This window comes from Mycteria americana, chromosome 8 (assembly GCF_035582795.1).
Source record: "Mycteria americana isolate JAX WOST 10 ecotype Jacksonville Zoo and Gardens chromosome 8, USCA_MyAme_1.0, whole genome shotgun sequence".
Classification (NCBI taxonomy): domain Eukaryota; kingdom Metazoa; phylum Chordata; class Aves; order Ciconiiformes; family Ciconiidae; genus Mycteria; species Mycteria americana.
The window spans coordinates 30,237,250-30,249,448 of NC_134372.1; the positions used below are offsets into that span (position 1 = coordinate 30,237,250).

At 38.5% G+C, this 12,199-nt stretch overlaps 1 protein-coding gene across 2 annotated transcripts in view; it reads right to left on the minus strand.

Annotated features, from left to right (window-relative positions):
- The window catches only part of SLC6A2 (solute carrier family 6 member 2), a 73,737-nt gene that overhangs the window by 34,628 nt on the left and 26,910 nt on the right, over nucleotides 1-12,199 (minus strand). For both annotated transcript variants that reach the window (XM_075509744.1, XM_075509743.1), the window contains one exon: nucleotides 10,281-10,518. In XM_075509744.1, coding sequence (XP_075365859.1) covers nucleotides 10,281-10,518 — 238 coding nt within the window. The remainder of the gene's footprint in view (nucleotides 1-10,280; nucleotides 10,519-12,199) is intronic.

Consider the following 12,199-nt stretch of genomic DNA (forward strand, 5'->3'; position numbering starts at 1 on the left):
TCCCATTTCCCAATGCTATAAAGGCATGTACAAGTCAGACAAAATGGCATAAACTGATCTCTCTTAAATCCCTAAGCCAGGGAACCACAGGAGATACAGCACCAACTGGTATCAGCCTCTGTTGTCTGTCAACTTCTTTAAATTAGGGCCAAAGCTACTGAGAAAGTCTTAAGTAAAAGCTTCTGAAAGTGATTTTTGTTTCATAACTATAGAGATATTTGTCCAATTCTGCTAACAAAATAAACTCTCATAATTCAAAACTCTCAGTCAAAGAGAAAAGAAAAATCAGAGGCAGTAAGACAACTAGAATTAGTATTTTGCCTGCAGATTGTTGTTATTGAGAAAAGAATGAAAGCAGATGAGAAAAAAGTGCAAAAAGGAGAAGAAAATGTTATGGGAAAAAGACTGAGAATAAACATTAACAGATGGAGCTGACAGAAAGTAGAACAGGGACCTATTATATTATGCTGAGCAAAATATAAGAGGAGCTAGTAAGTTGCTTAAACTTTCTGATATTCTAGTCAGAGCTCTAGCAGTATTTAGTTAGTATAGCACCAAGAATCAAAGAACATGCGTTAGAGATAAGTAACTTTTTTTTAATCAGAGATTTGTGCAGAGGAGCCTGATTTATCCTAAAGACTGCTTTCCATGTAAGGGAGTGGAAATTACATTTGCAATGACTTTGAGACTGTACATCACTGTAAATCCAGGTCCCAAGAGTCTTTCTGCCTATCTGCAAGAGCAGCAGGAATGTGAAGGGATTTCAGATTGAATCTGCATTCAGAGATTCTGGTTTCTCTCTTTGGGAGATTTCTTTTGGTCCTCTCCTTCCCTGGGCTCTCTGCTGAGAAGATTCCCCTAGTCACCCAGTAATTCTGGCACCAGTTCTTGCCTTACTTCCACACTGCATTCAGCTAAAGGGAGATAGTTCACCTCTGTTCAAATCAGCAAACAGCGATTTGTTTGCTGGTACCACTGTCTTCTGTTTTGTCTTTGTGCAGCACTTGGGTCCTCTTTAATTTGGTGTCGGATCGCAAAGAGCCAACAGGAAGCCCAGCTGTTCGGTATTCAGACATAAACCCTACTAAAGACAAATTATTGAGGAGGCAGGGGAGCAGCTACTCAGTGGGACTCAGTAAATGAAGGATCCAGTCATTGTTCTAATAATAGGTAATGTTGGAACCAGTAAATTCTTCTCTGTGTCTTAGTGTTCCCATCTATAAAATAAGGATTATTATAAATCTTTGCTTTGTCTTCACTCTGAGAAATTCAGAACATACTCTTTATGGAAGTGGTGAGTATTGGAGTATAAACAGGGAACCAAACCAAATGAAAGAGAAATGCCAAGGGTTGTGACCTGAAAATTACTCTGTATCTTGTTCACTCCAAAACATTTAATTCATAGCCAGAAAACAGGAGGTAAGAGTTTTAGGTGTAGAATTCTTCTAGACTCTTTTATCAGACTGCTTCTTTCTAAGGACTTTCTAAGGAGCCTTTTGTATTATTCATCCCTAGGGAGATTTACACATATTGTAGAGATTTACACAATTGTGTTTTGGAAATTTAGAAGGTTTTGAACAAGCAGATCAAGGTAAAGGTCTTGGAGTAGGCTTTGTTTTTTCCATACCAAATCAATTACAATTTTAGGTTTCAATCCAAAGATGATTACACAGCTCTATAGGCTCAGTCTTTCTTTTTATTAAAGGCAAAAGTTATTTGCCTAAATCTGATGGATCAATAGAAGGGTGTTATTCATCTAAACAATTTTTAGATGTGTTGTATCAGATTTGTTCAGATTGCAAAAATGTCATCAGCTTGTCAGCAAATTAGTACTAGTAGTACTAGTATTATTTAATATATTTTTATGTGTTATATATAAAATATATAAATACTATATTTAATTAGTATTAAATATTTCTAAAAACGTAAGTACTTCTAAGAACTTCCAAGTACTTCTAAAAGTTAGTAGTCACTTTTACGGAAACAAACCCAAATGGCTTGCATAGAGTAAGTATCAGCAAAGTGGCTAAGATATAAATAGATACAGTCCTGGTCTCCTGAGCTCTGTTCCCTATTCTTGGTAGTTAGACAAGTTTTTTATGATTTAAAACTTATTGCAAATTGTAGACTGAAGATGCTAAAAGGACTGTCAGTGTATACAGAGTGCAATCTATAGAAACTAAATTACATACTCAATTTAGAAGCAATTTGAAGCATGATAATTGTACTCAATTAGAAGGCTCTCCTACATGCATCTCTTGTGTTACATATTTGGGCAACCATAGTTCAGTTGTCATTGCTGCCAATCTCCTTCAGAGTATAAAATACAGTTGGTTCTTTTATCCATTGAAGGTTAGGTTATCTGCTTTAAGCAGCTGTGGATGGAGTTCTCACACAGAGTTTGCCAGGCTCCAGGTGTTTTTACTTCAGGTGCAGCACTGCTTAAATTGAGCTGCACTGTTTCCACAGCAGTTACACAAACTACAAGGTGTATATCCACAGCTGTGTGGGGCAGAGCTTGTGGTACAAACCCTGCAGACCCATGCAGATTGAACACCTGTGTCTCCTCACTGTAATTCTGGGCTAGGGGTGCAGTGCAGAGATAGTGGAGTGGCTCCATGTGAAGTCAGCTAAGTGCAACACGATTAGCCTGGCTCAGACCTGGCTCTGCCATACATATACAGCTGCTTGTCTGAGCTGCTTGGGTGCCCCTGGATGCTTTGTAAAGAGCTCTGGGTATGGCATCACTGCAATGCAGAAGGACAGCCTGGCTCCAGAAGAGTGCTCTCCTACGGCCAAGAACATAGGAGAGTGGTGCCAAGCCATCTGATGTGCAGTGCTACTTGTGCACTACATACCTCTCCCCCACCCTGGAGCACTGGGCATGCCTCAGAGGCATGCAAGGGGCTCTGCAGCAGCCAGCTTGGGTTCAGCTGGACATAGTCACTCCAGCTCTGTTGGATACTGCATTGTCTTTTGCCAAGACCTTTGTTGTCTGGGTTTTTCTGTTTCTCAAGATATTTCAGCTCCCTCTTGTGTTGGAGAATGGAGCTATGTAATGGACTTAAAGCTACATTTTGGGAATCACTTACAGAAAGATAATTTACCAGTGGCACCCTGGTTGGCATATTTATTATTTGTACTGAATGAAATGGTATTTCTTTTTGAATCACGATAATCCTGAAATTATATGTGGCCACTAGGACTAAACTCTTCATTACTGAGAATGTTTATCTCAACTCACTTAAGTCTTTAGCCAGCTTAATTCTCCCATTAATTTATAATTCTGACCTCCCTTGCTATTTGTGCCACACTTCAGCACATTCAAGTCTGCAAAGCACTCTGAAAAAAGAGATTTTCAAAATCTGCTTTTAAACCCATTATATTGAGATTTGCAGATAGAATGGAAACTCTTGAATTTCACCCCTCCATAGATCTAATGAATACTGAACTCCTGAAAAAAGTTTATTGGTTGAGGATACATGGCAAAGCAGTTAGAGCACATGTGCTCCCAACTGCCCCAGCCCTTGGTCAGCAAGTTAAATGGTGCTTCAGTCAGCATTCTCAATGGGCCATGCACTGCCCTAGAGAGGAGGGTCATGAAAGAAGAGCCCCAGCCTCTCTGGAGAAGCTGTTGAGCTTTCATGGAGCTTTACTGATGTCAGGAGAGCTGCATGGAAAGATACAAAGTTGCCAGAAGGAAGTCAACCACAACAATAGGCCCATGCACCACAAACTGAGGACCGCTGACACATTTAAACAAATGAATGCTCACCTTATGGTTTGACATTTGTTGTAATGCTGGGTCCTTTACAAAGTGAGGTTAAGTTTGTAAACTTTTTATGGATTAATGCTTAGATATGATAGTTTTGGATGAGCAAACACTTCCCATATAGGAAGCAACACATAAAATACTAGTGGTGATACTATGTCAGTACTGTGTCATAGAGAACGCTTGATGAGAAACAGGTGAATACAAATAAATGGGTGTTTAGTTGTGTGCGACATCTTTATTGGCTTTGCCTTGAGCAACACATGCAGGTGGAGATGTTCCACAGAGCAAGGCTTCTGCTTGCCAGGATTTCAAATGCAGGGTAGTATAGGGGAGGTGCTGCAGCACTGACCTCAGCTGCTGAAATTATTGCTGAGAGCCTGGTACCCCTACCAAACTACATAGGATTCTGTATGTAAAGATAAGCAGTTAGAATTCCTCCTACAAGTTAGCACAAAGAAAGCCAATTGCGTGCGGCATAATGTGCAGCTCCTGACATTTGCAATATCTCATAAACCCCCCCTGCAAATTTAAGTTGGCAAAGTGGTCATTCTTCCAGTCTTCTGGACTTGCTACACAAGGGTGTGTTGTGGTTTAGGAATCATTTCCACAAAGCTGTCCAAAGCCTAAGAACATGTGTACACACTTATATGGATTGACTTCCACTGTACTTACATTTAATTTCTTTTCTCTTTGTGTAAGTAAATGGTCAACAAATGTGAAGTAAATTTCAAAGCTGTGCATATAAATATTTGTGGAATAGCTGTTTTTACTTCATGCACGTAAATACTTGTACGAGAAATTTCTGTGCACTGAGTCAAAAAGAGAAAGATTGAGTTACTTAGTTGAGTCCAAAAAAGTCAACACAGTCAAAAAGTAAATATACAATGTGTTAGTCTCAGACTATGGATGTGGAAACAATGCACCCAAACACTTCCTAAATATGCCTGTGCAATTAATATAGAATTGATTTCTAAAGCAGCTTGCTTATTGCTATTTCAGCAATGTGGCCATAAATTTCCCACATAAAGTATTTAATAATGTATCTGATTCTAAGCCCACTGAAATCAGAGGAGTTCTGTTAACATTCAGGTGATTTTCTAGGGGTGAAGGTACAGAACCTGGCTAGAATTATTGTTAGTCTGTGATTGTGTGATCTCTATGAAGGTAAACAGATGACTGCTACTCACCTTCAAACCTGTCAGAAACATCTGACAACTTTCCTTTCAATTAAGGTGCAAAAGATGAGTAAGTCTAGATGTTTAGAGCATTTCTTAATTTCTCATTGCTTACAAACTCTCAAATTAGTTTATAAGGTATGGATGTTGCGGGAAAAAACCTCTTAAAGAAACTTCTGATGTATTCAGTGGAGATTTGTTGTGCAGGAAAAGTGGTACATCATTGAGAACTGCTGATCATGTTTAGCATGAGCTTAGAGTCTTTTCTTACCAGGTGTGATTAGCAGAATATAGGGCTATCGACTCTCATTAGTTCTTGTCTGATTCAGTTTGTATCAGCATTTATAAGCAAAATCGGTTATGCTTACTTTTGAAATGGTGTTTTCTCTCTTTTGGGAGAGGTTGCTTCACAATTGTTTTATGGGGATAGGTTCCTGTATCTTCCTTTGGAGCACATAGTGTTGATCACTCCATTTGATGTGCTACTGAACTATGTGGACCCTTTGGTCTGTGGTGGTATTTCCTGTGAAGACTTGTACCCCAAAGCACAAACCTATTGGTCTATAAAAGTTACCTTTGCTGTATAGCAAAGGGTGAGGGTTTTTTCAGGTTGGTTCACACACTCCTCATAAATTTATGTTCATAAACACGATAAACGTAGACTACCGTAACTGAACGTTGTCTTTATTCCTAGGTAGCTTTTTGCAGTTACTCACATCTGGGCAGACTTCTGAATTCTGTGAATTTCCTTTACTGAATCTGGCACAAAAATTTCCCTGTAAAAATGTGTTTTATTTCTTACACAGAAGAAAATGGATTACAGTCCTGAGAAAAAGTACTGCAGAGGAAAACAGCCATAGCTCAATACATTTGTTGACAATTCCACTATTTTGTTTAAAATATTGCCAGGATTTGTTCCTACAACAGATCATGATTTTTTACAGGCACAGTACCTCATGAGAAGAATGGTGCTTTTGTTCCTGCAAACTGGTATTTTTTTATTTGTCAGCATAAATGAAAGCAAGATGGTAACAAACTTTTCCCACATGCAAGAATGGAGAGAACAAATACAAAGTATGCCTGTATTCAGATAAAGTATTTAAATAGGAGTGATATGGAGTAGATAGGGGAACTTTTTTGCAGTGATGCACTTGTGTTCTTTGAAAAATATGTTTATAATGAATTATTTTAACATATGTTGAAAGGATAGAAGGTCCTTTGCATTTTATGTGTTTAATTCGAAACCGCTGAAGAGGGAAGTAATTAAAGTAATGCACATCTCCAAAGAAATGTGGAATTGACATTTTATTCCTAACTGGATTTCTCTTATGACTAACTATTACTAGCAGAAGGGCACCAGCTGTTATCAGATTTTGGAGTGCTTGCTTTGCTAAGTTTGCAGTGTACAAATAGTTTATAATTGATTTTCACCATCTCTAATGAGGTATTTTAGAGTTCCCATTCCATCCTGTATTCCTGTTGTAAGCAACTGTCCCATTGATGTCAGTGGCACCTTGGCCTGAATTAAGCCTGAATGATTGAAACCAGACTTAGTAAAATGAAACACTCTAGAAAGCCTAAGTGTAGAACCACTTCAACCTGAATTATTGCCCAACTCTTAAGGCTTGAAAGCAAAAGTCAAATATGTTTGTCAAAGTTCGCCTGTCACTGCCTTGGCTTGGAAATTGCAATTTGAAGTGATTTCTTCCAAGTCTGAGGCTTAGAGGTTTCTCCCTGCTCTCCCTCCCCACCAAACACTGGACAGCTGAAAGATTTGGCCTAGACTCTTAGCAAGTTTTCCCTTCTCTCACTCAATGTAAGTGGTGAGAATCAGTGTATTTCTGTTGAACTTAGAGGTGCCTTTCTTGAAGTATTAGGTGAATTGCCACATCACAGTACTCCCACGTCTTCCTACAGTTTATTCCTGTGCTGGTGGAGATAGAGACAGTCAGCTCTGGCAGCTGCATGGTTTTAGGAAATAATCTACTCTAAATTCATGGTCAGGCCAGCTTTGTGTGAAGGCATCATGTCCCAAAGAGAATTAGTGTGTGTTTCTCTTAAGGGTAACCACACCAGCTTTCTGCTTGTGGCCTATTTTGGAAGTACCTCTTTTCATTCATTCTCCAGCTGCAAAACAGATGTTTGGTGTTTCTGGTCTCCCTGCTTCCAGTTCAGCCTGCCCACCAGAAGGCAAAAGTTTACATATGTTCTTGATGTAAATATACAACCTAGAGAACCAAGTTCAAGCTGTACCATTTCCCATGTAGTCTTGAGGCTGAAGACTTAAGTGCTTGGGCATTTAGCATGTTTAACAAGTTTTCCATAAACTGCAGTGCATCCCAGAACACAGAGCAGCAAGTTCTTGTTATGCTGGTCACTGTGGTTGAAAACGTGGCCCCAAATACTCCAAATTGGATGGTCTCCTGTATGCCTTGGTAGTACTGAGGAGAATAATGGAACTTATTTTAACGTCCACTGACAAAATCACTCCCTTTCTATGATATTTTTACAGTGGGCACCAGTGCTATTGCTGTTTTCAATCCCTGTTTTAATAATGCTAATTATCATACCTTGTGTTAGTGCAGAGGCTGGGCTTCCATAGATACCCCTATGAATTTTCAGTGGCATAGGTTGATTTCCCTCTGGTATAAAAGTAGCTGCTCTGTTTCCTTGTTTCTCTATATAACTGATCAAAACTCGAAATCTGAAATCTGCTATCTTAAATCTATTGCCCAAAAAGTAATTGTTTCTGTTATTGCTAATATCTGGCAACACCGGATAGCAGTACAAACCTTAAGAAAGTAAACATGATTGTAGAATTGGAAACCAGTGTCTTCCTGATGCTCTTACTTAAAAACTCTTACTCATTCACAGTATTATTGAGGAAGGATCAATTAGCTATCCAGTTGATAATTTAGGATTTCTGCCTGTAAGGAATAGACTGACCTGACACAAACTATTCTGTCAGGAACTGTAGTTCTCCTCTGGCAAATATTTGTTGGTCAAAAGTGACTAATGGCTATCTACCAGGAAGAATCAGGTGTGATTCCCACACAAACACTTGGGTCAAGTTCAGCAGTTGTTCAAGCAGTAGTGCAATATGGTATAAGGACACCCAATATTCTTAAAGGAATATTCAACCTTTACTTGAAGGGGTTTTCAGAAGGAATGTAGCCAGTCAAGACCCTTATTTGAACTATTACTTAACAATATACTGCATCCAAAAATAGTGCATCATTTTGTAAACTCATTATACTGATGCAAATTTAACATTACAACATCACTTCTATTTCCTGACCCTGTTGCATATAATATGAAACTTTACAATCAGAAGATTCAGCTCTCCCTGTTGTAAAAAGACCATGGGAATGACTTAGGTTATTTGATATAAGAGAAAAAACACTGCTTTCTGAATTGGGCTGTCTTTATTAGGTTGGATCTGAATACACTAAAACTTTGCACACGTTTGGGTCCACACCTGATCTTTACAGCTGGTCTTGATGAGCTAATCCAAATACTGGATAAGTGAACATAGTGCCCCTTGTGATTCCCTGTTTTTACAGCTGGGGAAGCAGATGTTATAGATTGTGTTACTTAAGTGGTTATTCTTCTCATTTTTGCAATATAATCTAGTTGCTAATAAGTACATGACCTAGGGACGGACTTACTGCCCCAAAATTCAGGGATTAAAGCATAATGAAATGTCGAATTCCCTTTTTGTTCTTACCTTCTGAAAACTGCACCTTGAATCTATTTCATGGTAAGGAAAGAACCCTAATATTTCAAGTTTCAGTGTACAGACAGAACACAAATTGAGCTGCTCCCCCGATCACTGGAACTAAATCAGAACATCATGAATAGATTCTACCACTACCTCACCCACTACAAATTCAAAATCATACCCCAAGCATGATGTGATAACAGAAAATGCGTAGAACCACTTTAAATCATAAAGGAGCAAAGCAAGAATTTAGGGATTGTATTTTGCTTTACAAAGGATTAAGCACAAGAAAAGTATAAAGAAAACCTTTTTCTTTAAATGCTGTTTGCATGAAAGTTCTGTAATAATGCAGTTCTTCGTTTGAAGATGCTGAATGTAAAATTTCTTATAGTTCACTTCAAAGTCAGGTTCTTTAACTGACTACATGCATATATAGTCTTTTGCTATAAATGATCTCTCTTTACATTTGAGTTATGAACACATCACATACTGTCTTTGTAAGGGCAGTAGATTTCCTAGTTGTCATTATTTGCCATTGTAGTGAGTTCCTTTGAACACAAACCCCCTTACTGTTTTCAAAGCGCTGAGTTTAGTTTACCCAAACCCTTTCCAACAGTTTGTGTATCACTACTGATCTTTCATTGTGCTGTCTTCAGAGGAGAAATAGCAGCCACAAATGTTTCAGAGCTAGAAACACAAACCTCAAGATCCCTACTGTAACCAGGCATGGTGTAACACACACTAGGTTATTTATGGTAACAGTGGTGTCCCTTTGTTTCTACAGGGTAGGACTCAGTGCTCAGCAGGTGTGTGCCCTGTTATCCTTCTATTCCCAACACAGAAATATTAATTGATTATTTAGATTAATTCAACAGCTGATTCAATTAGCCTGATGCCCACCCTTGTTTCTTTATCCTAATCAAATTCCATTTTCCCCAGAGCTCCATAATGCAATTATTTATACACAGATTGATATGTTTGTTTTATAGTTCAGTTGCTAATTTATATACCTTTTTGGTTTTGATTCCAAGTGTTTGATTTGAGTGTGCCTTTGCCTGTTTTGGCCCATATTGCAGAATGCTCTTTTGCTTAGGAATTAGAAAAAGCTCGTCTTTCTTACAACTGTGGTGCTCTCCTCCCTGCTCAGTGCTTCATCTCACTTCATTGAACTATTGAAGCAGCTGAGAAAACAGAGGTCTGCTCTGAGATATTTTTCAAGTGGAGAAACAGGCCAAGTCTGTTTAACAAATGATTATTTTAAAGCCTTAAAGTCAGCTCAGTTTGGCATGCAGTTATCTTTGTCAGAATATTGCTGTGTTTCCTTGCCCTGGCAAAGTTGGTGCAAATAAAAAAATGGAACATCAGGGAAGATTTGTGTCTTGTCCAATTCCATATTGCTCAGTGGCAAGGATTGCATTTGTACTGGAAAAACCGAACTTGCAGAGGCAAGAGTCTTAATCACACAGGAATACAGAAAAACATTGCAACTGCATTTTAACCTTAGTCTTATGCTTATTTTAGAGGCTGGATACTAAGCTATTTACCTTCTGGAGGAAACACTCTTAGACATAGAATTTTGAATAAATAGCAAAGTCAAGTCCACACTTACTCATAAAATTCAGCTGCAGGAGTGAGCTTGTACTTCGAGTATTTGGTACCATTGCCAAGCACTGATGCATTGAAGAGTTTTGGATCTGTACAGTTTGGGCTGTTCCAACTGTTGTCGCAGTTTGTCCAGGGGAGCTCAAATGTGAATGATGAAAACAGATAATACAGAGACCAAGCTATGATAACGTTGTAGTAGAAACCCACGTAAAGAGCTATGAGTATCACTGCATAGCCTACACCTAAAGACAAAGGAAAACTAGATTATACATTGCATTTTACATGCAACAGTATATGCAAACACTGTAGTTAAACTCAGACATACATGGTTGCAGATTCATTTTAGATCTTCAGACCAATAAAAAGAACATTTTGACATTTACATACACACGTGTGGACACAGTGTCACTGACCTTAAACCAAAAAATTACATTAATGATTTTGGAAAATGACTGGCTTTTAGCAAATCCAGTTCCTTGCCAGAAAAAGAAATTAAGCAGTGCAATGTCAAAATTTGCTATTGTACAACTCTGTTGCTGATTTATTTCCAATACAGAAGATTGCAAGCCCATGTTAGGAGTGAAACTCACTTCATCGTCACAATGTCAGAGTCCTTGGCAACTTCTCTTGGAAAAGTAAAGCTCAAGACTTAAGTGAAGTTTCTCTCTGCCTTGCACTCCCACCCTGAGCTACTTTGGAACAGACACTGATCCTTCTCCTGTTTCTTTCCTGTTGTTACTCTCCAGATTGGCTTCTGTCAGCTTGTAACTAGGCCCAAAACATGTGGGAAACAGCCTGTGCTGTTCCACTGAGGGGCTCAAGTGGTTCTGGGGCATGCCGGTAAATTTTGGTGAATATTAAGCTTGGGGCTAAACTGTGTGTGGACCTTCAAACCATTCCATTATCTCCCCAGGATTACAGAATCCCCACTGTAAGCATTCTCTTTTGACTTTGAACATTTGCCTGCTGCATTTGTATTTTTGCCTGCTGTCAAGTGCGCTTGGAGGGTGCCTTTAGCGAGAGAGCCCCAGAGACTACATGTTCTCCTCATGAAAATGGACATTTTCCAATGGTTTGGGAGGAAGCTTTGGTACTAATGTCAGAGCAGAACAAAAGTTTGTTGCCAGAATTGTTCAGGAAGCTTGCTTTACCTTGGCTTATATCATTCTTCCTTTACCCTGTGCGCAGCATTGTTCTCTGAATCCTACCCCAAAGTTGTATGTATTGCATATCACAGGTAGACACTACAGCTGTTTTATGACTATCATCACTGTATTGTCACAGCACCTAAGTGTAAACCTTTACTTCTAATTTTCTTCAGTTTAGTTTTTTGGAGATACTGCATTGGAGGCCTAGCAGTTGGAGATTATTAGGCTTTCATATTTCTTGATAAAGCAAGGAAGTAGCACACACTTTGAGTATTAATCCTTGGTTTAAAACTTGCATAAGGAACAGATGCTGACCCTGAAGCAGTAGGCAGTTCAAAGACTGCTGCATATACCAAAGTTAGTCTTTGCTTTTCAGGAGGCTTTTAATACATAGGCCAGTTTGCTCATCCCAAACATTGGGGAAAAGATTGTGAAAGTAAAGATGAAACTGTTATCTTCAAATCCTTGGTGCTTAAATCAATCCAGTACCTTAACACTCAAACTCTAGCGATACGTTATGATCAATAGAATAGAGGGGGGTGTGGAAATCACTCAAGGGGATAATTCTTAAATATTAATGTGAATGTTAAAAGACTAAGTACGAATAATATATGTTGCACTGAAATTGGATGATTTCTATTTAAAAAAAGTGTTCCTGAAATTCCTCCTATTCAGGAGGACAATGATAGATATTTAATATCAAGATTAAAAAATATTGGATCAAATGTATCTTAAACATCACTCCTCTGAAATCATAAGAATGTTCACGAATTAA